The 26755-nt window shown below is 44.1% G+C and overlaps 1 protein-coding gene and 1 non-coding gene across 5 annotated transcripts in view; one reads left to right on the top strand and one right to left on the bottom strand.

Annotated features, from left to right (window-relative positions):
• The first annotated feature begins 226 nt into the window (after nt 1-226).
• On the top strand, nt 227-300 carry Trnan-guu. Its single transcript has one exon. It is a non-coding gene; the product is annotated as a tRNA-Asn (tRNA).
• A 901-nt stretch (nt 301-1201) lies between these two features.
• The window catches only part of LOC124342606 (eye-specific diacylglycerol kinase-like), a 47768-nt gene continuing 22214 nt past the window's right edge, over nt 1202-26755 (bottom strand). Inside the window, exons 2-19 of one of the 4 annotated variants that reach the window (XM_046795646.1) lie at nt 14283-16785; nt 10497-10659; nt 9310-9501; nt 8963-9092; nt 7461-7818; nt 6929-7103; nt 5819-6050; nt 5380-5672; nt 5118-5308; nt 4957-5054; nt 4666-4857; nt 4451-4577; nt 4166-4378; nt 3185-3226; nt 2999-3062; nt 2759-2916; nt 2507-2670; nt 1202-2430 (exon numbers count right to left, since the gene is read on the bottom strand). In XM_046795646.1, the coding sequence (XP_046651602.1) occupies nt 2378-2430; nt 2507-2670; nt 2759-2916; nt 2999-3062; nt 3185-3226; nt 4166-4378; nt 4451-4577; nt 4666-4857; nt 4957-5054; nt 5118-5308; nt 5380-5672; nt 5819-6050; nt 6929-7103; nt 7461-7818; nt 8963-9092; nt 9310-9501; nt 10497-10659; nt 14283-16558 (5121 nt within the window). In that variant the 5' untranslated portion in view covers nt 16559-16785 and the 3' untranslated portion in view covers nt 1202-2377. Of the gene's footprint in view, nt 2431-2506; nt 2671-2758; nt 2917-2998; nt 3063-3184; nt 3227-3629; nt 4048-4165; nt 4379-4450; nt 4578-4665; nt 4858-4956; nt 5055-5117; nt 5309-5379; nt 5673-5818; nt 6051-6928; nt 7104-7460; nt 7819-8962; nt 9093-9309; nt 9502-10496; nt 10660-14282; nt 16786-26755 lie in introns of those variants that run through there. The other 3 variants (XM_046795673.1, XM_046795655.1, XM_046795664.1) reach the window with 3 other exon arrangements.

The raw sequence follows: 26755 nt of genomic DNA, 5'->3' as shown, positions 1-26755 counted from the left end.
ATTCCATTTCCTTTTCTCTTAAGATTATTTTTTCCCAAAGACATACTGATGCTTCAACTCAGGATCGAATTGAGGACCATCAGCGTGTGAAGCCGACGTGACAACCTCCACACTATGGAAGCCCCACAATATTTCTGCAACATTTTATTAGTGTTGGCCATAATAAAAAATGTAATGTTTGGTTTACCTGTTGAACTGGATGAGTGTGTTGTTATACCATCAACATGCCTCTGTGGCGCAATTGGCTAGCGCGTTCGGCTGTTAACCGGAAGGCTGGTGGTTTGATCCCACCCAGGGGCGCATGGTGAATAAATAATGTTGTTTTTATTCAATTTCTTCACCTCATGACTCCTTTTACCAACTAAAGCGTCCAATGAAGAGCGCACACTCGCGATATGGCTTCTTTAACTGATGACTGTTAAATCTACTGAACATTTGCAACGTAGGGTGCACGCTCATGATGTTCTTCCTCTGTCCGGAGCTACTGTTCCAGGTTCAGGTGTAATCTATATAGATTCCCCTCCGGTGTTTATGGAATTCTTCCCCATCCAGCGCAAGTCATTTCTCATTTCCCTAAAACAACAGTCATTGGCGTTTGGCTACAGAAGAAGTCTCTTCGGGGCATAACGCCGTGCTTTTTTTTTTTTTTTGCACTTAACGCACCCCAGTGAGAAAAAAACGTACAGAAATTTCTGGTAACTATGAAAGAAAACCTTTTGGGTAAATTTTTACCCGCATAGACTATCTGCCAAGAACCAGCGACCTAGAAATTGATGGAAGACGTTACGATGTTGCAAATCACCTTATACCAAAAATTCACAACCTTGCAATTTAAAAAAAATAGCAAAAAAGTACGAATATCGTTACCGTGGAACTTGTATCGTCGCTTCCAAGTCCTCACCTAATTTAATTCTTTCCAGAAAGGGATTTATAATTTCGCTATTCCCTAACGACATGCTAGCGGTCGTTATATACGCTAACAACGTTGATAGCAGGTTTTTGAAATAAATAAAAACTAAGGCGAAGTCGCCGAAAAGCAAACATTTCATGGAGTGATTACTGAAATTTAAAAATATATTAAAGACGAAAAAATTATGAACCAGATCGTGTATAGAAATAAATGCATAGAATTATCGATCTAGTCATGGAACAAAGAAAATAATTCTTTAAAAAAAAGAGTCCTTTGGGACGAAATCGATCAAACATTTTTATGTGGTGAGTGTATGTTAGTATACGCAGATTCATACAAAGAGAAACTCGTCGATGACGAGAAATATATATCCGACAAAGAGGGCAATAGAAAGTAATGGGATCGTGAATTAGTGGTAGAGAGCAAGGCACCTACTATTATGGTAGGGGATTTTGATGAAATAAACGAAATTGAGAGTTAAGGGTTGTACAACAACTTACAGAATTCCATAATGGGAAATTTTTTTCGATTTAGCAATTGGCCTCTGAAAGAGTAAACTAAGGGCTGTTTTCCTAAATCACGTAGGGAGGATGGATTAAGCATGGACTAAGAGGATTTACAATCATCGGGCAAAACTGGGAGATTGAGGAGAATGAAACTTGGTTGAAATATATTAAAGTTTTGATGAGAGAAGAGAGATATAAATGTTTCATGAAAGAAGTTTGCAACTTGGCAATTCTCCAAAAATGTGAAACTTGAATTATTTAAAGCTAAATCAATGTCGTAAATATTTCTCAGGGAATAATAATTAGCATCGATGCGTAAGAAAGAAGGGCGCAGGGTGATAAAGAAAAAAAGAAGGCAGGAAAAAGTAGAAGTAACACAGAATGAGAATTATAATAATAATAATGACAGGATTGCAAAGGAAAGAAGAATGCGGATACGTGGAAATAAAGAGGTTTGAAATTTTATTGATATCATACTCTCGTGGAAGAATGGGATTGCTTAAAAGGCTTGTCAAAAAGGCTTTCATGACTTTCTTATGCTGTTGTCTCCACTTTCATTTGCTCACGAATGACAGAAAGAACTTTCATATTATATACGAAGAGAGATGTGATTATGGTAGTTAGAGCAAAAAGTTCCCCAAACAAAGGTGCAAAACTGTAAGACGAATAGCCCTGACAAAATTCAATGGGTCCCCGGAAATAACATAACTAATTTTCGTGCAACTAGAATTATGTACACAGACTGAGTTCCTGGCGCGACGGTTAATGAAAACCAACAACCAAATAAAATGGAGAAGGGAATCACGCACAATTACACACGTATAAAGTACAGCCATGGAAGGGGGATACTGGAATGAAATCTAAAAATGTATGGTGAGATCAACAAATCTTTTCATTTCCTTTTTTCATCCTGTCTTATTTTAATTCTGGTATATGAGCTCAGCTCTCATTGATATTAACTCTAAACCGAAGTCTCCACGTTATCTGCGGCATTCTTATGAAAATTCTCCTGACCTAAAATTTAAAAAAAAAAAATCATTCTTGATGTGCAATGTTAGTTTGTATTTATAAATATGTAACCACAACTGACTTTCAAGATAAATGGCCAAGTCTGCATCGCCTGCTCGTTCTGCGAGGCTCCGTGGGGTGTGCCGTTCTTTGTCGGCCAATGACAGACTAGCTCCGGCTGCGACTAACATGCAGCTTATGGCTCGCTGCTTGGCTAAGGCAGCCTTGTGTAACGCTGTCTGGCCCCTAAGGTTTTACCAAAACAATTAAGAAAACCAATATACGGATTATTAAGTTAAGTGATGATAAAATGTAAAAAGATTACAAGTCTTACTTTTCATTATCAACCATATCCAGGAGGGCACTTGGGGAAGATGCAAGTAAATATTTAATGACGTCGCGATGACCATGTCGGGCAGCCCAGTGCAGAGCAGTTTGTCCTTGAGCGTCAATGGAGAGGAGAGAGAAGCCTGATGCGTGAAGATCCTTGAGCTGCAATTAATTTATTTAAACATGACCCCACGCGTTCAATCACGTTAATTTGCAAGTATCTAATAAAAAGGTAAAATTCAACCTTTTTCAGATCTCCATCCTTGGCCGCCTTGACAATGCTGCTTGAAGATTTTTCTAGTAACGGACTGAATAAGAAATATACGGAATTTTGATTATCGCACGAATAATGGTTGTTTGCTGATTTTTGTTTGTTTTTTTATTAAAAAAGAAAAAGAGAGAGGTGTGCAATCAAGGTTTGCTGAAGTACCTTTTACGTGGACAAAAGATTGGTAATCTATCGCCGTAGACGCTGCATGCACGCGTTATTTATAGAAAGAGTGAATAATAGTCAGGAAAAACATTTATCATGCAGAAAATATTGCCAAAATAAAGACTGGAAGCAATGAAAAAAAAAAAGATGCATCGCACGATCACAAAGACAATTTGTAGCCGTTCAAGGTATCCTGAATGATTTAGACATTGCCTCTACTAATTATTTCATGTTTCTCTTCCTGGATTCTTTGTTTTTACCCGTCAACATGATTTGCTTTAACATAAGCACACCGACATGTTGTGAGCTAATGTCCTAACTATAAGTTTAGACGTTAAATTTTAAAATAAGCGATTCATTTTGCACAAGATTGAAAGAGTTGTTCTATCAACTGTGCTATCTGTGAAACAAAAATTGTCACAATAATATTATATAACGTGAATTTACAGCGCAATTTTCGTGTTTCTACGATTTCCGCGATTTATTTTAAATACAGGGTGAATATTAAAATGAAGCATAGCGTATGGAAGAAGAAGAACAAGAATTTACCATAAGGCATGGTAAGTTCTACAACAGCATAACCTTCGATGGAGAGTTAAGGTGGGAAAACGGCATGCATAGCTTATGTAGAAGGTGGTATATGTGCTTTTAGAATGTATGGTGGATGCGATCCGTAGATGGCAGCGAAAAATAGGAACGTACAGGAAGCTCGAGTATTATTTAATTCGGGAAAAGGATCTACAATGTGTATGGTTAAGCAGTCGATTTCATTTGCAATACTGCAGTAGTCAATTTAAATCTACCGAACGGAAAGTCGGTAGCTGAAGCCTAATGCAAACAGCGGGTATACTTGTAACACCCTGGAGAAAAAACGAAAGCAAAACGAACCCAACGTTGATGCATTGCATAGACCGTTACAAAGAAAAATGGTAGTTTAGTTCCAAAATCTACTCGAGCCAGGGCATAACTAATCCAAACCTTTTAACATTGATGGGCAAAAGAAAGTTCTCGTGAGCAACATTCTCCGGCGATTTGGACGAAACTTCTTCCGTCTTTCCCAAATGGTTCTTTCGTCGCATCTTGTTCGAATGATGTGATTCCTGTTGAAGTTGACTGTTCGCCAAGTTGACCATGTCCTCGAGTCCGGCATCATCAGACAAATTGCTGGCTCCGTTAGGACCACCCTCTAAACTGCTCAACCAATCGAGAATTTTTAAAATGTAAAACAAGCCCTGAGCTGGGAAAAGATTTGTAACTATATACCCAACACTGTCGGTATCTAAAGAAGAGACTGGATCTAGAATGTACAAGCAATCGGTTGATATGTCGGTGATGTAATGTAGATGCTCCTGCCCAGAGTCAACTCGAAAGACGCGTTCTGCCGTGCAGCCTACCAATAATAAACAATTAAACATGCAACAGTTAAAATATAATAAGAGATACCGTTAAGAATAGATAGGGAAACAAACAAGACTTACAATCGATAAAACACCAATCAGATCCGAGTTTGTCAACATCACCGCCGTTACTCGGTGGTGATCCACCGCTGTGCTGGCCGATGGGGCTAGTGCTTCTTCCAGCTGACTGCTGTTCCAAAAGATTGTTAACTAACTTGCGAACGTGTTCCAGAACGGCGTCATGCGAAACAGATATGAATCCCAAAGGCGTAGCTAGAAAGAAAGATAATAGGACAATAATGTATTTAGAATAGCCCGAAGAAACTTTGCCTAAATGCAAGTGAAAGATACAAAAAAAATACAAAAACAAACCTGCTGATTGCAAATTTTCTTTGTCGTAATGATTCGCCTCGTACTCTGCCATGCTAATACGCTTGACTTGCATCTTGAGCTGCTCTACCACCGGAGCCCTATAAAATAACATGGTTAACTAAAACTGTTTTGGACTTCGCTATAAAATAATTGACACATACGGATTGGGCTCAAAACCAGCTCGTCTTTTGGCCAATACTGGTGCTTGATTTAGAAGCTGCAATCCAATAATCGATGGATTAAGACGACACGCCTCGCCATCGACTTGCATCGGTATGGTTCTGCGAGTCACAATTCGTGCCGTCCGACATTGCGCCAAACATGTCCCATGGCCTCCCGCTTGCAACAAAGGCTAAAGGGTAGAAAATTCGTTAAAAATGATCACAAAGTGATCTGGTAAAACAAACGGCACCCCATACATACCAATTGATATGTGGTTAATCCTACAACTTCAATCATTCCGTCATCAGTGGCTGCATCTTGGCCGTGAGCCCGATTCCAGGGGTGTGTACCCCCTCCGTAGCTCGGTATATTCAAGAAGAGAACGGCGTGAACCTTCTGTTCCCTCAGTTTGGCCGTGATGTCCTTGCCGTCGCATTCCAGCGTGACAAATTCAGATAAATCCTTCCATTTCCGTTGCAGCAAATCCTTGCCGCCCGCTTGACCGTAGAACATTTTGTTTCGCAAACGCGAGTTAAATTTCTGCGGGCGCGCCTCTGCAAAGAATAGCGAGAGAAAAATCATTACGAAAAGTAGATTTATGGATTTATCTACTACGCTCTCGTTTTTCAGTAAGGGCTAATCATTTGTTGTAGCAAAGGATTTAAAAAAATATATATTTTTTAAAATGAGCAAGACTTACCACGGGCTTCGTGAAAATCGAGGGCGATCTGTGCATCGACGCCAAACGAGAAATAGTTGTTAACAACACTCAACGGCAGGGTGTCTCGGCTGGGATGGTGACTCCCGGAATCGTCGCCATTTGGTGGGGCATCAGGATTCTTCTCCACTTGCAGTTCCCAACGATCTAGCAATACCGGCTCGGCTTCACCCATCGAAGACAAAATCTTGGAAATAGGTTCATCCGTATAACCCTGTGATAAACATGGAGTAGTTCAATCTTTTTTATAAATAGACGATGGTATTTTCGGAAATCGTACATAATAAATTCATTTTCAAAAGTGTACGTGACGAATTCTAATCAAATCATGTGCTTCTAACATTTCTCGAATTCCCAAATACCATCGGAATTTTTTTTAGATTTTTTAGCCTTCAATTTTAAAAGATAGTCAACTTCAAGCATTCTGATTTTCTCTTGATGTCGCAACTAGCTAATGGTATCACTTGCTTTTCAGCATTCTTGGACTGAAATGTTACAAGAGATTGCAGCACCGCAACCGTAAAAGCTAATACATGTTCGATAGTGCCGGTGTGTGAGCCAACTAAAAAACTACAAAAGAAAGAAATCAATAAATGGAATCACGTTAACCACAAAATGGAGGAATTTCTAAAGATATATGACTGACAACTCGCCAATATATTCCAATTCATTTTATCGACCGTAATCTTATTAGTGTGAAGGCATTTTGAAAGCTATGAGGGCAATTGATTCAGAAACGAAACAAACGGCAGTTTTGACAACCTGTTGACTAATCTGAATTGTGAAATAACTTTTAAAGAGTTCCGTGCATTTTCTTTGAAAATGCAGTAGGAAAAAGTCACTGGTATAAATAGCGAACGAAAGTAAATATGCTGCTTTGACGAACGCGGGTTAAAATTTTAAAAATGCAAACGCAAATGCAGGTAACAACCTGTGGAAAAGCTTTCAAACGGGTAGGTGGTAGCCCTCGATACTCTTAACAACTTGCTTGATAGATAGAATAATCCTAGTTTATCATAATCAGTCGTTTGATTGACCAAAGAAAGGACTCGCGATGCTCAAATCCAATAAAGCAAACAAGATTATACGCACCCCTCCCCAACCGAGTGCTCTGGCCAAATCGTTTCCCGTGCCCAGCGGTAAGACACCGACAGGAGGTGCGGGGCTGATTCCAATCTGATCGAGGATAGAAAGGACCCATCCAGCAGTACCGTCTCCACCGCAAGCCAACACCCTTAAATTGGGCACTTTCCGGAACATTTCCAACCTAAAAATATCAAGCAAAAGATTTAAAAAAAAAAAAAAAAAAAATGCAACAGATTATACATTTTTAACAAAAAAATGTGGCACAGTTAAAGATAAAAGCAGAGCTGGATTTATTTTTAACCTGAAAAAAACCGGACTATCACGGAACCAAATAAATAAATAAATTCCATTATCTCTTTTTAGAGAGCATGTTCTGCTCGTAAATAAAAGTTCAAATACATTTCCAATTGGTGTTTCTTGCGAGAAAACAACTCTGACGCTAAAAAATTCAATTGACAACTAGAAGGTAGAAGCTGTGTCTCTGATTCATTTGATGCAGTGGAATTTTTAACAAGGTGAAAGATTAATTATACCGTACCCTGCTCGCGGTCCACCTTGGGTCAGATCAAACACTTGTCGAGGATTTAAGAGCCACTGGAATTTCTGCATTAATTTGGCGCCCTGGTTTCCGCCGGATTTCGGGTTAATGAAGACAATGATGGGTCGACTGCCGGCCATTGGGATTGGTTTGACGACAAAGGATCTGAGGTTGCCGGTGCCCGTGTAACTTTCCTTATCCATCTGGTCAGGTTTCTCCAATCCTCCAACTCTCTTACTACGTCGCGTCGACCCTCGATCTTTCTTGCTCCGAGGTGATTTGCGCAGGCTTGATTTGAAATTTTCACGACCTGGCAGTTTCACGATCCAAGATGGTGGAACGATGACATTATGATTTCCTGTAAATTCAAACAAGAGTGCTTTAGTTAAATTGAAAAAATCATAATAGTTGCATGTTTATGACATTACAATATTATCCTCAATTGCTATGAAAATGTATTGTTCATCACGACTGTGTCATCACCACAGCTTCTTAACAGTACAACTTGTTAAAACACAACTGCATATTCTGGCTGATTATCAAGAAATTATATCCGTATGTAATTATTTTAAGATTTTTGTCGGAAGTATTTTTACACTTAGCAAATGAATTACTCTATACTTTATGATATGAATAACCATACTTGTTGAACACTCGTGATATCCAATGAAATCGAATTGTTATTTTAGTACTATGTGCCCAAAAAATGCACAAACAATTTCAATTCCATTACAATACAGTATTTCCTTGGATAAACATGACGTTAAGGATTACAATGTCTGGAGACTATTGATCCAAAAATAAAACTGCAGTCTACCCACGGAATTCTCACTGACGTCTGTCGAGATAAACGAAAAACATCGGTTTTTGATCTTCGGTAAGTTCACAAAAGCTTCCCGCAGTCGTATCTAAGAGAGACATAGGTAACCAACTGAATTCGTTCAATCGATATTGATGGTCCATTGGAGTCGAAATTGATGAGCAGACGGCATTTTATACTGACAAACTTTCGGTGTACAACTTCGCACTCACAGTTTCTCGCAACGAGCTTAAATAACAAATGCAATAAACCCTTGCTGCAACGCTGAAGGTTGATCTGGCACCGGGCAACTTGCGTCAACGCAATGAAAGTAATGAAATCTTTATAGCCGCAGAACGTCGAAGCTCGAAGGGAATAAACTTTAGAAATCCATCCTGATTATATATACAACACCCGCTAAATGGTGGGGAAATGTCTACTGGCAATCAAGACATACGGAAGCAGAAAACGAGAAAGCGCACTTGGGCACATTGTAAGGAAACGAGCCAATTGCGAGAAATTGTTCGTTTTTTTTTTTTTTAATGTGACCACGGAGTGTCAGGGATGCAGATTCATGTGTGCGCTTCCAGTTGTTGCGACCACATTCCTCTGAAGACTTAGTCTATACCTGAACGTGACTCACTTAGAGGTTATGAATCAAGTTAAACGAAAGTAACGGGAAGCGATGTTTGATAAGACTCACCTAGCGAGCACGGCTCTTTGAGCCGGTCTATATTGAAGCAGTTCTCTTTGTTGTGGTAAGCAGCTTTGCACCACGAACAGCTTATGGCCACGATCTCCTTGGAACCGAACGACAACTTGGACTGGAAAGACTGTAAACGGAAGAGAAAAAATAACGTTTTTTTTAACTACCGGACTATTATTTCTAAATATGAAAAAATCGAAAACGATCGATTACAGAGCTACTAAGGACGTGCATTATCGGAGAAAGCCTCGCTCACATTACTCGTGTGTCCTATTTTTTTCTGGACGTACAGTATATAAATAAAATAAGGCATCAATAAGAATTAAAAATTTGTCTCAGTTTACCTTGGAACAGTTTTGGCATTTGCCCGTTTGTGATCGACGGTGGACCCAATGGTGAGTCGTCGTCGTGTTTTCACGGTACTGGCGCAGGTCGCCGTCCCAAAACGTTGGCCGGCACAAGAACTTCATCTGCGGGATGCACGAGATGTGCGCCACAATACGACAACCGGAACACTTCATCCGCGGACCGCATCTCTAGATATGTTTCAAAGCGATGAATTTGATCGATCTTCATATTCACTTATTTTTACTTAAGTTTAATATTGTACAGAAACTACCGGTAGTCATAGTTCAGATAAAGGACTAAAATTACGCATTTATAAATAGAAATGTGGGATGGAAACAAAATAATCATAGAAGATTTATGTGGAATCAAGTCCACCACCGAAATTCCCGAAATCTTTTCCCAAGTGGAGATGTTGACGTTCTAGAAATCTCCGGCATTAACGCTGTCACAATTCCATTTCACGTGGTCCCATCGCATCCAGCAAATGCAAAGTTTCCGTAATCGCGTAGAACGCTCGACGGAGGAATATACGATCAGTAAGCCCATTACGACGCGCATAAAAACTCCCAGCCCTCGGTGACGTGCAATCTTGACTCTTATATAGTGTGATGCAGCCCTTTAATGGTGAATGAGGCCCTTTTTTTCCCCCTATGACAAAGAGAGAGGGAAAAAAAGACAAAAACGCGCTGACAGCGAGAGTGTCCTGGATGTTGCACAGTGAACGGAAAGGATTTCAGTTGAAATCATCAGTAAGTCAGCGGAATACCTGATGAATCCACGGAGCTACGGCAGGGACACACACAGGCGGCAGCTCCATTCAAAAAAAGGCATACATAGTGCTAGCTTTCAAATTCGCTTATCTGATTCAGTTACGCAGAAGATATACAATGCAGGAAATACGTCAAAAGATCAAAATCGAAGATAACCGAACGCCTATAAAAGCCCAGCGACCGCAGTCAAAAGGCATACCGAGAATTCGTTGGAAAGCGATAGAATGAACTTCAAAAACCTAAAAGTTGGTTGGTATCATCGGCTTGAAATTTCCCGGTACGTTATTAAATTTTCGACGAATTACAAACGTAAACCGACGGAGTGGAGAAGTTATCGTACAATTCAATCATGAGAGGTACATTTGCAAGTTATCCAAAATATCCATAATTTTGGAGGAAAAAAAAATGATTACCGTGCAATCTTGGTCGAGAACGTGGCAGAGATCGCCCGATGCAGAAGTGGGCATCCATAGATGATCGCCGTTGATGGCTTCGTCGGTCCAGTCTGGCGTGGATCGTAGAACGCGTCTTTCGCCGTTCTCACTTTGGATCACAACTTCTCCCGGGTTGTTCTTTCTGCAAGAGAATTCAAAGCATCAATTATAATGGTCTAGCTATTCAATTTGAGTTATTTGATTGGCAATAGAAGCAAAGGTAAGCCCCAAGTTCTACGAAGAAATTCATAGCGCATATAATATCAAGCCAATTAACATCATCGGAAATGTCAGCAGCTGTATAGGACCTACATTGAAATTGGCAATTACACAGGAAAATTGAGCTCGATAATGGAGGCATGCGAGTTCAAAATGAATTGAAAAGAAAAAAGAAATCAATCAATCTACTGCCAAACTGCGAAACTGTGTTGAATACAACTTTCGACGAGTACTTCTCCAACTCCCACGAACACTTCAAAGTCACGTTTCAAAAGATTGAAAAAAAGACGATTGCGGAATCTGAACAATGTATGATCAATGTCCACAGCCATATAGACAAGAAGGGGGGGGGGGAGTGCGGACCCGGAGTTTGAGGGTCAAGAGATGACTATAGTCTGCAAGTCGCCTCATCATCTTTCCTTATAGCTTTGAACTTTTACCGACGTATTCACTAAATATCTCCCGCCTTCTTTATTCACTTGGTATTCTCCTAGAATCGCAAACATCCCATTCCCAAGGACCCCGACAACTAGGCAACAAATAGAAAAATGTTGACTAAGACCATTACGAAAATGAAGAGTTGCAATTCCAATTTTTTTCACGAACAGAAATCAATCATTTGTCACTTGTTATTTACTTGGCATTGGCTGTCAAAAGCCAGAGAGGCAGATCACTCAGTACGAACCACTGTATTCTCCAAAGCATATTGCGTAATGCCCATCCAACTGTTGTTTCTTGTTGCAGCATCGAATATTTGAGACCCCAAAATAGTCAAACGGTGTGTTACGTTTCGGGACTAGTTTCAATAATGCACGGTCACATCTGGGTCGCACGACAATTGTCATTGAGTTCCGATAGTGCTATACACGCAAACAAATAACTTCAAATAGTGGCCTTTACACAACTTTGGTTGAGTGATATCTCGACCTCTGAAAAATAAAAACCACCCCACCGTCATCTGATAATGACCCAACATTGATTTTTCTTTTCTCCCAAGATAGGAAAAGTGGGCGGGGGCCATTTTTAGGACAACAATAGACCAAGAATAAAAAAAATGAAAAGTAAAAAAGAAAAAAAAAATAACAAGGAAGAGGAGCTGAATAAAAGATTTTCACATGGTGAATAGGCCGTTTGAAAGGAAATCCGCTTCCTCCGCGTCTTGTGCAGCAGCGTGCGTCCTTCGCAAAGGCTGTGGATTACTCTCAGCCGCCTTGTGCATCACACACCAACAGTTAACAAGCAATGAAGAAAACTAAAACGTGAAGTGCGGCAGGAGGGGGGAGTCTAAGACTCTAAAACGTGATAACGACAGGCACAGGGCCCACAACGGGCACACACACACACACAGAAGTGAAAATTCCGGCAACAGCAGAGGCTCGACGATCGATGCTGTTGCGAACATGTGCCACTGACGGAGGCCAAAAATCTCTTTTAAAAACTCGGCAATTGTTGCCTCGTCTTCTCCTTTGTAGCGACTGGGTGAGTGGGTACTGTGTTGTGACTGAAGAATCGGCGTTCCAAACTCTGGCGAGTGGAAAGCGAAATGGCCTTTTCGATAATCTGTGCCCTCTTATCGCCGCTCTTATCAACTTGTTTTCAGTGCTCAAAAACTGTAGACGTTTTATGTTTCTGTCGCCCTCTGAACGCTCAGCAACTGTCGAGTGTGTAGAGGGCCTGCGACCCGTTGGCGCGATTTTAGCGCGCGTTTCGATTGCGGGTTGAGATACTATATACACTTTACGGGTTACTTTGCGATCCTTTTCTTCTTCTTTTTTGTCTGTTTTTTTCTTTAAACAAAAAAGGAAAAAGAAGGAAACGGAAATCGAAAACGCCTACAAACTACAAAACCCTGCCCACTGATAAATCGATTACTAAAACAAATACCCCAACCCGGATTTCGTCAGGTTGTGAGCCATTTTTGTCGGTACGAAATCACAATTACCATGGTAACCGAATACCTATCTCTTTCTTCAATGGTTTGTTTTTTGAAAGGAGGAAAAAAAAGAGGAGTATTATCAATTATCAATTACGACAGCCGATCATATCTATATAGCTTAACCTTTTCAAAAAAAAATGATTAGATTTATTTTAGAACCACACACAATCGAGTGCAGCTTATTTGCATTCGCCTAGCCCGTTTGTTACGGATGATCGCGGGTTGCGAGTTCTAGCCAAGTGGAAAACGATTCCCTTTAGTTGACGAGCTTTAGTATTTCCTATAGTTCGTCGTGAGCTTCAGGCCGTTTCTCGGATTTGTGAACTCGCATTTGAATCGGCCAGACACCTACACTTAATCCCGACCAGGTGCAACTATATTTCAACTGTTGCTATACCTCGAATTACCGTAACACATTTCCACAAAAATTTGTAAAAGAAAAAAAAAAAAATTTTTTTTTTTTTTTTTTTTTTTTTTTACAAAAGCAAATATTCAAAGAATTCGTTGAATGGCTGACCTTTTTCAAAACGACAAGAGCAGAGGTAATCGTAATGATGTCTCTCGTTTGCCTGTGATCTTTAAAAAAAGAACTCACCTAGTCAAATGCGTACAGCCATGCGCAGCAGTTAGGATTTTTTTTTTTTTACTCATTTCACCTACCGCCGATGAAAAAGTGCTGGTAAAATAATAATTTGCTCCATGAAATATGAACTGCATGGTCGAATAAAACCAGTGCCAACCCTTTCATTCTCTATAACTAAAAAGGGCCCTATACCAGTCTGTTAACGACAGCGGTGGCATACACTATAACTACTTGGTTTCCACTCTTCACAGAGGACAATAAGGACTTGGTGCGTTCCATTCACAAAACATTTTTTGGCACACCCTCTGTACACAAAGTGTAGGGTGAGAGAGCCAGGATCGATCCCGGACCAAAGTCGCCCAGCCAAAAAATAAAAATAAAAGTTTCTTTCTCCCTTTTGGCACAAAAGTCCGGGGGAAGGAAATAACGACACACGTCGAGATCGTGTGCGATAAACAAAAAGATACAACGAAAAGACAATAACGAATGCGAAAAGTGTAGACAACAAACACGACGAACATCGTTAGACGTGCGCCAGGCAAAACTAAAATAAAATAAAATAAAAAATGTATAACAAAACAAACAAAATCCAAGAAATGAAAAAATGGTATGGAGAGAGAAATAAGAAAGTAGACAATTATGACGAATAAACGAGACACAATGTCGTCTATCTAAGATAACGAACGTTTCCGTTCTCTCTACCCCGCTGTAATGAAGTCTGCTGAATAAAAATAAAAGAGTGTGTGCAGTGCATTATTCTTACTTCATTTTTGTTTTGTTTTACCCCCCGGAGTTGCGATATAGTATATCCGGAAGAGAAAGAGAAAGAGAAAGTGAAAAGAGAGAAAAAGATGCGCTCGTTGCATGCAGGAAATTGCAGGCGTCTGTTAACATCAACTTTGTTCAAAAAGAACAGGTTTTCCGGATAAGAAATTTTTTTTGGAGGGGAAATGGGTTGGTGGTGGTTGTGGGGGTGGTTAGATCTCATTCATCAGGAGAGTTGTGTGTAAGATGAAAGAGAACGTACTTGAGCCGAGAGACCCACTGCTGTCTGCGGGCGCTTCCGGCCAAATCGTGATACTCGGTCCGATGCGGATGATGACTACTGTGATGATGGTGGTGGTGATGATGGTGGTGGCGGTGAGCCGTCGGCAGGCCGATTTCGATCGACCGCGAGCGGAACGGCAGGTCGGAGCGAGGGTGGAGCGAGTCGCCGCCGCGGGAGCTCAGGCCGCGCGAGTTCAAAGACGAGCCGGCCGTCAACGACCTCTGCGTCGTCAATGAACTCGGCGGAGGTTGAAAAGTCGAGTCTCTGTCCTTGTCGGATGAGGATTTCGACGAGTCGTGGCGTCTGAAACGCTCGCGCAAATGACGCGATTTGTCCAGCAGGAGGCTCCCACCGCTGCTGCTGGCCGTCTTGGCCGTCGTTGGCATCGGTGCCAAGACGGGCACCGTCAGGTAAATTTCGGCCGGCGGACTGGGCGAGAGGGGATTGGCCTCCAGGTCGGCCTGGTCGCCGTACTCGCTGGACGAGCCCGTGCAGAGATTCAACCGGCTGTTGGACGTGGCGGCCGGGCCGCCGCTGCACAAATTGTAGCGAGAATTGGACAGGCAAATGGGCGGGCTGGAGCTGGGGCTGGCCCCTGCGCTCAGACATTTCCGGCGTGCCAGCAGCGAGGAGCGATTGAGAAAACCCGAGCCGCTGGTCGAGCATCGACCGCCTCCTCCTCCACCTCCGCCGGCCACGCCGCCCATGCTGACGTTGCTGGACGCCATGCTATCGACCGACGTCTCACTTTCAAAGGAGGAGATGCGCTGTCGGGCCGATTCCGGCAGATGGACGTCCAAGCTGAGCTGGAAAGAGTACTGGCTCTCCAGCGACGCCTGTTGGACGACGCCGACACAAGCGCCGGAATCGACTTCCAACGAAACCGAAGCGTGCGTCTCCATGGAGGCGTGAGTCCGCGAGCCGGACGAGACCTGTCGGCTGTGGTCGTCGTTGTTGTGCTCCGTGTCGGCGCCGAACGAGTGGTGACCGGGTGCAAGGAGCTCCAAACTCGGCTCCGATCCCAGCCAGCCGGAGCACAGGGCTTCCTGGCGCTCCAGTCGGGGCGTTCCGGCTCCGCCGGGACTCCGTCGGCCGCCCACCGGCGTGCTCGATCCGGCGTCCGACACCTGGTAATGGGTGGACGGCTCGCTGGACGAGAAAGAGAAATTGAAGGAAATCTGGCAACTGGGATTGTTGTGGTGGCTCCAGGAGTCTCGGTCTTGCTCCTCTTCCTGCTGCAAGTGGCAGGGATCCGGCTGGCACTCGGATCCGCCTCGGCGCAAGTTAGGAGCCGCCCCCAGGAGAACGGTGGTTGACGTGTCGGAGGCCAAGCCGAGCGATCGACCTCGGCGGATGAGGGCCCGGGCCGACGGGACCGGAGTCAATTGGTTTTCGTTTTCGCGGATCCACGGCTCGACCTTTTGGCGGCACTCGAACGACTGGCCCAGAAAGGACAACCGACTGGTCCCGCCGTCCAGCTCCTCATCTTGCTGCGGATCGTCGGCGGCGCTCTCGCCGCAGCTGCTGGATCGATTAGAGTCGTACTCGCTCTCCGACAGGAGGTCGTCGATGGCCGTCGGAGCGACGGCCTGCAGCGAAGGGACGACGCAAGAAGGGCCGGCCACCGGCGGACTCTGGGCAAGGAGTCGCTCATATTCTTCCACGCAGAGACAATGGATGCAAACGGTGCTGCCCACTCCTACGCCGCTTCCGGCTCCTCCTCCGGCTCCGCTCAAACTTCCGCCGAAGGCCCCGCCGGACGTCACACAGCTGGTGGTGCTCCGTGGGCCGTCGGAAGTGGACGAATGACGCGAAAAGGAGCGACGCAACATTCCCAGGAGAGGGCCGGTCCCGCTGGAAGCGGCGGCTACGGCGGCCGGCTGGGCGTTCGTCCCCAGGTCGACGGACAGCGACTTGGCCGCTTCCTCCTGGTGGTGCGAATAGTCGAAACTGCGCGATCGTCCGCGGTTGTTGACGTTGCCCGTACTGGGCAAGGCCGGCGACGACTGATCGACGGGCAGACAGAGGAAAACTTGGCTCTCCTTGGTGGACGCCGATTCGGAGTAGCGTGCGGCCGCCAGGAGTTGCGAATCGGTGACTGGGCCGGCCGAGCAGCTGCTGGCCTGACGCGAAACCATATCCAGGCTGGAGGAGCTGGTGATGGCCGAGCAACTGGCGGTTGGACCGCTGCTGCGCATCTCGACTGGCGTCGGGGTCCGAGACCTGCGCCATGTTGGCGGACGTAACTTCTGCATGGCGCTGAGAGAAAGAAAAATGCCGAGCTGGGCTTCCTAACAACAGGTCGTCGCTGCTGCTGCTGCCGCCGCATCCGCTTCAGCCGCCATCTCTACTCTCCAATTTCGATGATTTTCTTCTTTTCTTCTTCTTCTCTGCTCTTCTCTTGCAGCTTTTTCTTTCATCAACAACTAATCCCGGCCCTTTTGATCGGGGGGCGCAGACGTTTGACAAGTGTTGCGAAACTCTATAGACGTGAATCAAACGAACTCCTTCACTTGTTTGACTCGGTGAGACGGATGTGTGTGCGATGCAGGTAAAAAAGGTATTTTTGGGTTTGGTGAATTCGATAATGGGGATTGTTAGGGGAGGTAGAGGAAGAAGAAGAAGATCAATCTCTCCCAGTGCCATCCAATAAGCGCTCTCTCTTTCTCTTTTTATTTTTTCTCTTTAGTTCGTCTGTTGAAAAGGACTCGACTCTTAAGTAAATGGGAGCGTCGAAAACCCAGAAAATCCGGACACACAAAACACGGAACGCAAAGCAGCACACGCAGCATAGCGCATACAAGGTGAATAGCCAAAAAGGGCGGGATGACTCATCATTAGCCAGTGGTGCGTAGCCGGTGCGCGCACCGGTACAAAGGCATTCAAGAGGACACACACACAACCCCCCCTTCCAAAAAAATGAGGGAAAAAATCATTTTTTTTTTTTTAATAAAATAGAAGAGCGTAACGTGATGCACGTAACAAGCCATAGCTATTCGACTCGAATGGCGGAGCGCACGGTTCAACATGGCGCACGTTAAAAAAAGAAGAAAAAAAAAATCTGACTTCTTTCAAGCAACTTTTGAGATATTATTTTCTCCCTCCTCATCTCTTTTTCATTTTACTTTTTTTCTTTTGACTGTGTGTGTGTGTAGGATTGGAGCCTTTGGCATCTTCTTCGACCCGTTGCCACGGGATACAATCCAATACTCCCGCAAAGAGAACCATCCTCCCTGCCGAACCGCGGCTCGATCGATTAATGCTCTCTGAAACGGCTTCAACATCTTTCTCTTTCCATCTATACCACTCTTCTCTATTCTAGCCCTTAAATCTGATCTTCCTTTTCTCGCTACTTCCTTCCTGTTAATTTGCTGTTGTTCTTGGCAATACCACTGCGCCCAGAAGGGCCGCTCTGCGGTTCATACAGTCTGCGAGATGTAACATTCAATTAATAACTCAAGAAGTAGCTTCATTTAGAACTTAGCCTCTCTCTCTCAGATCAGAGCTCGCTGATTCGGCGTACACACTCACATCTGCTGTAATCTCTCGCAATTACTCGGCCAAACAGATCAAGTAGATAATAATAATAATAATAATGTTTTTTATTTGGGACGACGTAAAAAGGCGGATTAACTACCGCAGGGTCGATTATTCAAATCGGCCAGAAACATCACGGGGCGCGCACACGCACTCGATAACCTTTGGCGTTTCAGTTCTCCTTTTCACCTCTAGGAGATCCGACAGCTGCGAGCTGGTGAGTCAATTCGTTTCTCTTTCCTTGTGCACTAGAGTGGCTATTGATATATATATGGGCGTTGAAAGGCAAGTTGAGTGAGAGAGAGAGGAGAAAGGGCCTTGTTCGAATTCAATCAAGTTTCCCGTCGGATAATGCGAGTAGGCGGGACATCAGCTGTGGTGGGAGAACAGGTTCGGCAAGAGAGAATGATTTCGACAAAAGCAGTGACGTCGTTTTCTTTCACGTCAAAGCCGCTCTAACCCATTTTTCTCGTTTGGTGGTAGAGAAGAAGAAAAAGAAAGAAGAAGAAGAAGCAAGTGAAAATTGACTGATACTATAGACGCTCGCGATCATATGGGAGCGCGTCAAGAAAGATGATCCATCGCGTTTTGGCGGTGCTCCTATGGTGACAGGATCTATACAAGACAAATAGCTCCTCACTGGTTTCACCTAGACACCAGCCTGTCACCTTTTGCGGAGCTCTAACCATCCATCAAACGGTGTCGCTATAATGTTACGTCAGTTGGAGGGGGATACGACCCTTGAATACACAATCTCGCGACGCTCATGTATATTGTAAATAGATTCCATCCGCCGGAGCAAAGTGAATAGACCACTGGGGATATTATAAAACTAGATTAACACATCAACCATCACGCGGAGAGTGACGCAAAAATGTCCAAAGTGTACAACGAGATTGACGCATACTACAAAAAGTTTTTTTCTTTCAAAAAAGTGTGCAGAGATATAAACATAGCCTGACTGGGCGGCGGCGGCGTCGGCGGCGGCATTAACGGTATAGTAGATACAGAAAAGACTGTTTTAGAACAAGAATGACAGTATAATGGCGAACGGTGCGTCTGTGATGTGTGTGTGACGGTGTCGGTGTAAATTCTCAGCCGACTTTAAAAATAGATTCGAAAACCTGGACGGACAAAAAACCAATATAGATGTGATGGGGCGGTGTGGGACGGGTGAACGACGAGTGGCGCTAGAATTTCGACCCACCGATAAGATGACGGGGAAACGCGAGATGGCCGGCGACCTTGTGTGCTTTTTAAGAGCTCTAGAAACGGACCAACGGTCCAGTTTATACCGACGACGAATCGCTTCCCCGTTCCATGTCAGACCACTCAGCCAGATCCTCCCCCCTTCCTATCATCTTGTCGGTGACGTAAGTTGGAAAGCTCTTAAGCTCGCTGCACAGTTTCCAATTTGATCGCGGATCTGAAGAGGAAATTCTAGGCCTATTCAGTCCGTATATTCCCAGGATTGACTCTTGGCTTGTCTTCCTATTTTAGCTTTTGATTCGATTTTCTTTCCCAGGAAAATAAAAAAAGAAAAACCTTGTACGTAGATCTATAACGACGAGTCTCAGGTGACAAACATGCCCACGTACAGTCACACACATAAAACTTGTAGCTCAAGGCTCCGGCCGGCCAAGAGTGATAGCGTCTTAGCTCTGTTGCATCTTCCAAATGGCCCATACTGACGGACTTAACCCTCTTTCACGAATGTTGTACTATGTAACATCAGACCTCCCCCCCACCGAAAAACTCGTCCTATATACTAAACACTTTTTACGAGCAAACCCATCGAGTGTGTGTACACTGTGGCTATTTATGCCACTACAAACGCCATTTATCTGTAGTGGACGTGGGCAACCGGGTCAGTACCAACAAAAAAAAAGGACTATATTCTGCATTTGAACGCCATAAGACTCTTTTTTTCTTCTCCGGGGAGAGAGCTGGTTTTTTATTATATACGTGGCTCGACGTCAACCTATTGTGAAATAATGCGAGGGGCCAACCCACAAGAGCGACCGTGTACAAGATAACGACCGGATGCAGCACATAGCGCACTTAAAAGAGTGGAAGAAACAGCAGCAGCAGCAGCACTCGGGCTTATTCTGAATGAATCACACCGTTTGGGATTCGTTATCGGGCAATTTAGCAGGGGTGTTCGTTCCACCATTCATCAGCGGGGTTGAACATGTTCTCAATGCTGCAACATTAAAAACAGGGGGACTAGACTCTCCTACTACTACACCAGTGGACGCCGTTTATCTTGATCACTTTCTCCGAAGAGCTCAAGTCACCAACAATTCCAAATAGAAAATTCGCCAACTCGAGTGGGCCATCCATTCGCTTATCCCCACCCCCTACCCCAACTTTGTGTGTAGATCTCGAAAACTTACAACATATTACGACGAGATGAAGACTTGAGATTTTCTTTGGCACATGTGCGATGACGACAGCGGTGTGATGTTGAGCTGATCTCACGTAACCGCCGACAAGTTCTTTAAATAGCTGAGACTGCTTCCACACTATCCCAGTAGAAATGTCCTCACTTTTGTTTTGTTTCTTTTTTGGTTTGGAAATAGATTTAAACGAGACATTTTTACTGCCGACTCGTCACTTTCACTAATGAGCGAAAAGTCATCATCGCAAGTGCGCATCTTTTTTCGATGGGATAGATGGCGCCGCTATGGGGGCCTGCAACTTTTCTTCAGGTATATTTACTTATTCAGGTATGCGCCCACGGTTGACTGTTTTTATCTTTGACTGGATGCGCCCTTGACATACAGACACAGACGTTTCTCTTTGAACGAGAGAGAGACAGAAGAAGTGGGAAAACAACTTCAGTTACGTCAAAGAAAAGAAACGGAAAGAGATTGTTTTCGGGGTTTTTCGAAATCTCCCCGCGATCTTGTGTAAGAAAACAACCAAATCAAAATGAAAAATAAACGAGAGACAACAAGTCATGGTGTGTCTGTCTCTTCGGCGAGCTCGACAGGAGTATTGAAAAATTCAGGAAAAAAAGAACGAACGGAAGAAATAACAGATGAAATACATTGCTCACGTAACCGCACAGTGCCAGAATAGATCTACGCAGTCTCTCTTGGGTGCTGTGGGCCTACCAACCGGCTTCAATAATGTCCAAGCTGAGAATTGAGAAAGCAAAACGGCAACAAGGGCGAGAGGCCATGACTCGTCAATCGCCAACTACATCCAGTGCGCCCGCTTCGTAAATTGTTGAATGTCGACGTCACGTTGCGTGCCGGTCTAACCTTTAACATGGCGGGGGACGTGAACTATCCGGGATCGAATTTCCTTCCTTCCATGTTGTTCTCTCTATGCAGAGCTACTTCACAACCGTTAAGGCGGAGCGGGAAGATGGCAATCGACTAAGGCAATACCGAGAAGAAAAAAGAAAAAAGGCAATTTTTACGTAACGCCTTGGCGAGGGAGATGAACTTTTCGCCCGCTAATTCCTTCCACAAAGGCAAGGAAAACAATTCGAATGAAAAAAAGGGAATTAAAAAAAGAAAAACAGAAATCTTAAATTTCCTGGAAAAAGAAATGCTAAGAGCAGCAGCTTGCCCAGTCCAGATAAGGCCAAGACGTTCGGTCATGTAATCACGTGAGCGCGAGTGCGCGCGTTCGTGAATTATGGACCAATCGTGAGTCGGCAGTTGAGAGAATGAAGTTGAACTTTTACGATTGTTTTCTCTCTTTTGTTCCTTCCTTTTTTTTAATTTAAAAAGGAAAAAAAAAAGGGAAAAATCGTTAGATTCTTTTCCCAAAAGGCTTCATTTTATTATTTTTGTATTTCTAGTGACGTCTAGATGAACGAGCTTATCCAACGGTGCACGAAGGGAAGAAGAAAAAAGAAAACAAAGGAGAACGCGTCGATGCACCGTCTGCCACTCGATGATGGCCAAAGAGGAGCAAAGAGAGAGGAACCATCTCGAGTCTGCCCCGAAAAAGTTGCACGCATCGATGAGACGCGCGTTGATTGCGTGTTGATTGCGCTAACAAACACCGCGTGCGTGCCGTTCGTTTAACGAAGCGACAAGACTTTTGCTACATACAGACGTCTGCTGGCAACCAAGTGGGCAACACGGCAGTGATACGGGGTTTGGGTTGAAACCGTCGGCTTGTGCGTGCGGGAGTCTGTCTCTCGTCATTATCAAAATCCCCAAATTCGGTCTGCATAAGACAAGTGGTTCAGATGCGGATAACGACCAACGGAACAAGACATAAAACAAAAATACAACGAGGACCTAGGGCCGTCAGAAAGGGTAGCTCCAGAGAGGCTGCGCTGTGGGGCTCGGGCTGGAAGTTGTGCGTACAGCGACCGCGAAGCCGTTGATATCTAATATGTTATGAGGCAAAGGAGGTTCTCGGCACTTGGGCACTAACAATTCGAATGTTCATCATCATGTCGGATAAAAGATGGCGTAGCCTTTTCTCTTCATTTGTGAGCGCTCCGGCCATTATCAGGTCACATAGTCTGAGGCGAAAAAGGGCGGGCCATCTCATTAGAACGAGAATGGCGTGTCCCCAAGGCCGGCCCGCGCTGAGTGATCACGCTGGGCACACAATAGCTCCCGACGACGACGACGAGATATTATCCAACGTGCATTTCGTTCGTTCTTCTTCTTCTTATACACCCAGACGGTTCTTCTTTCACTTCTTCTTGTTTCCTTTTCTTTTTCTTTTTTTGTTGTCCCGTCTGGGACGCCCCACCTAATAGGACGCGCTAGGCTAAAAATAATACTATTGAGATCTATAGCGGTCGGTGTGCGCTCTAGACGGGACACAGTGCAATCCAGCACTGTGTGTGTGTGTCTGTGTGTACGCACGGCGGCGACTCCGGATCCGAATCCATTTATCCAGCAAGACGGCGCCTCGGGAATTGCACGACTATCGATTCGCCGCGTATCCTTTTTTTTCCCTTTTCTCTCGTGTCCCTTCATTTCTCTTCTCTCTCCGTGAAAATAAAAAAGAAAAGAAAAGTGTTGTCTACTTTTTCCCATAGCGAATCGGACAATATGGGCGAGCGTGTAAGACCTCGGCCACATTAAACGAACAGTACTTAGTGTGCGCTACATACATTATGGTTGCTGCTGCTGCTGCATCATCATTATCATAATCGTTGACGGCTTGACGATCAATCACCACCTATTGATTCATTCAGCATCTGATGCATTAGGGCAGGAGAGCATCCAATACCCGGCCAAGACTAGATAGATTACACGGCGGGGGTCACTGGTGTAATAATATATAGGCCGTAATATCAGAGAGAGAGATTACAGGGCTGGAACCAGATCCGTTATTTGATTTGTCATCATCTCTCTCGACTCTAGTGCACAACAAAAGATTGTCACGAGATAAACGAGCTGCAAAGTAATTAACCTAAAGATCTTCCAAGGCAAGAAGAAGGAAAGAAAGAAAGAACAAATAATAATAATAATAATTCTGACTGAAAAAAAAAGCTAAGAGGTCGAGAGGCACGGTGGTGACCAGTCAGCTGTGTGACACTGAGCTGTCACGTTAATTAAACATGGCGCGCGCGTTCTCCTCTCTCTCCTCTTTGGCCGAATCTACACAGTTGGAAACAAGCGCAGCCAAAGCCGGCCGAGCATGCTGCGCTCATCGTTGACGGATCCAGATGGTCTTCCTCCTTATCTACTTGCGAGTCGACTGAGGCGAAAGAATCAAGAGAAATCATTCAACAAGATGGTCGACTGCGACTTGTGTGTCTCTCTCTAGTCTCTCCCACGTCAACAAGGCACTCCGACTCAAAGAGCTCAACCAACAGCATCCGCACCCCCAAGACGAAACACTCACAGCGATCCGAGATCTTCATTAAGATTAGACTTCACACGGGCTGCCGGATGCCACACCAGCTATAGACCTGACTTTGCCGCTTATATTCACCGCGTTTCCATATTTTATTCTTTTTCTTTTTAGCCTCCTTAAAAAACGTTAACTAGTCGCAGAACATTTCAAAACTAAAAAAAAAGAAAATGTTCAACTTGTTTGATCGTGGTTTCTTTACAATCTGCATATTCGGTTATGAATAAAAGATGAAGTGTGATGGCCCAGAAAGGCATGACTGATTAACTATTCAAGGAAAACAACAATAAAAAGAAAAGAAGAAAGAAAAAGAAAAAAAAAACTGCTGAACACAGGCTCCTTGTTCCAATTACCAGTTGTGCATGATTATGGAAAATGGCCGTGGCACTAATACGCTGACGCAACGGGTATCAACACATTCATCTATGGCCATTCTTTCGATTCCATCGAGGCAGCGACAATACACAACGGCAACAACAACCCAAAAAAAACCTAACTGGAACTTTCCCCTCACTGCTCTGACAGATGCTTGTTTTGGTGTTGTTGTCCATAACCAATAGCCTGAGAGAGATAAATCTACCGAGAATGACTGTGACATTTGATCAATGGCCAAGATGAATGAAAAACGCTCTCCAATGTGGGCGATATACGGACAACCATCGTCAGCCACATGGGCCCATTCTGTTGTCCGTCAGATGTGATAGCGCGACAAATATTTCAGAAGAAGAATGAATCGGAAGAAAAAGCAAATTCTGACTATTTTTGGAATTAGAGTTGATGCTCTTGCGGCAGACAAGTGGAAAGAGAGAGAGAAAAAATAAAAGGGAATGCCTGAGCGCTCACGAACTGCTTGTCAAGAATGAGAAATAGCGGCCAGAAGCTAAGAAATTTGACTGAACCGCCTTAGCCGCAGAATGTTAACGTCCGCGCTCTCGTCAATTGCATTTCAAGCCGAAATCGAATTATCCGCCATATTAATTTAGTATTCTCCAAAAGGGCTTTACCAAGGGGGGAGGTTCAGCGAAAACCCAATCGATTACAAAATTCGGAAAATTCGTTATCTTTAACCAAAAGGAAATGAGGAAACGATTAAAGATGAGTAGAGAGTAGCTGCATCGCTGCGTATCTCTACTACTACCCCATTTCTTTTTTTTTAAACCATTTTGGCTCCTCAGGGCATTTATCTCAATAATCTGGCGATCGAGATCCGCTATAGATAATAACTTGGCTGGAAATAAAAAATAAAAAGGTGCTGCAGTAAACCAGGGCCAGATACGTGCTTGACAACACCAAAAAGAAGCGAACTTTCAAAATTTTCTACCAGACTAAATACGGCAGCAGTACATCGTCGTCAACGGTAGGAGGAGGAGGGGGAGGAGGAGGAGTCGATTCACGGATGATGTGCGCTCGCACTGGCCGATCATCAAAAAAAGCCCAAACTGTTTATTGATGACTTTCCCTCTCGCAATTCAAATTGCCTCCCGTCTATTCTAAAATAAAAGAAAAAAGAAAAAAGAAAGAGAGGTTCCCAGAGGAGCACCCAACTGCTGCAATATTTACAAATGGCCTCGGACGAAACGCTTCTTTTTGATTGCCTCGAATTAGGCTAAAAATAATGGGCACAGCCATAATCAAAAAGAGAGAACCAACATTCCGTGACGAATCGCTTAGTTAACTCGGCAATAACGACAAATACATACGGCCACGGGCCATCGTCTCGACTCTCGGCTCAGGTAGGCCTCGATGGTCTGCACAGAAGAGAGAGAGAGAAAAAAATGCGGGAGCATCGGGTGGCTCGCCATATCAAGAGATAATTGCCGTGAATCCTCGAGCTCCAATCGTACCAAGCCGAGCATTTTTTCTTCTTTCTTTTTCTTATTTATGAAATATTTATGATAATGGGAGGTAAGCGCGGTATCCCGCTGCACTTTGCTTAACTGCCGCCCTGCTGGCCGTCTGTGTAGAAAGGTGGCCGATACCTACCACCGGCTCAACTGCTGTGCTAGCTACCACCTTCATGCAAATTGCAAATAGCTCTCACACGTTCGCTTGTATTTTTTTTTTTTGTTGCTCGGACGCTCAGTCACGACCGACAAGATGAACACCTTACAATATGCAATTGCGTTGTTCTTCGCTCGTTAGTGGCGAGATATAACTCGTGGCGCGGTCGCGGCGACCAAACGTGAGAAAGTGTGGGAAAAAGCACTTCAAAAGAGCCCGAGCACTTATTCCCCGACAAATTGCACTGACAAATATCTTGACCAAAATTATTCTAATGCACAGGCAGAGCACTAACTTTTGGCCAAGTTCAATATTTTAGTGGCTTTTCGCAGTTAAAACGGGAGAGAGAGAGATAACAGTGAAGTTTGTTGGTATATATATCGTGATGAACTACTGCGCCGTTACGAGCATCAATATATTCAGTCCGGCTGAAAGCCAGAAACGACATGGCCGTACTTGATAATAGGATTTCCCCCTCGGAGCGGATCAAGTCCCGTCTTAACTTGGTGGTACAACAACAATAACGAGCTACTAACCCAAGAAATTCTCTGTCTGGACAAGTGCGCAACATTTCAGTGGTTCTTGTCCCAATTACCTTCACAAAATAAAGAAAAGAAAAACCATCTCGTTGGTAGTATAATAATACTCCCGTCCAATGTAATATGTACATTGTACAATACTCTCTCTCTCTCTCTAGCTGACTGTTAGAACTGCCCTGGTCGACGACAATGCATTTGTGTGTGCAAGATAGACAGCGTAGTCTATCCACTGCGACACATAACAAGATGTTGCAGAGACATTGCAGTGGCAATAAGAAATGCAAGTACTATTAAAAAAGACATGATATAAGAAGTCGCAATCTCGAGGCCGTTCGCAAGCCCAAGGCGAAAATAAAATAATGAAAAAACAAAAACTCTCGACACAACGGGGGGTGGAATATGTACGCCATGGGGATTTAGACAGAAGAAGAAGAAGAAGAGAAGCAGGCCGAGTGCGAAATGCCAACGAAATGCGGTGCCGTCGAGTCGGCTGACGAGCGGGCGTCGCAGTCGGGCGGGCGCTGAATGGAA

Source organism: Daphnia pulicaria, chromosome 1 (genome assembly GCF_021234035.1).
Source record: "Daphnia pulicaria isolate SC F1-1A chromosome 1, SC_F0-13Bv2, whole genome shotgun sequence".
NCBI classification, from domain to species: domain Eukaryota; kingdom Metazoa; phylum Arthropoda; class Branchiopoda; order Diplostraca; family Daphniidae; genus Daphnia; species Daphnia pulicaria.
The sequence above is the reverse complement of the archived record's forward strand: the minus strand, read 5'-3'. Positions and strand labels throughout refer to the sequence as shown.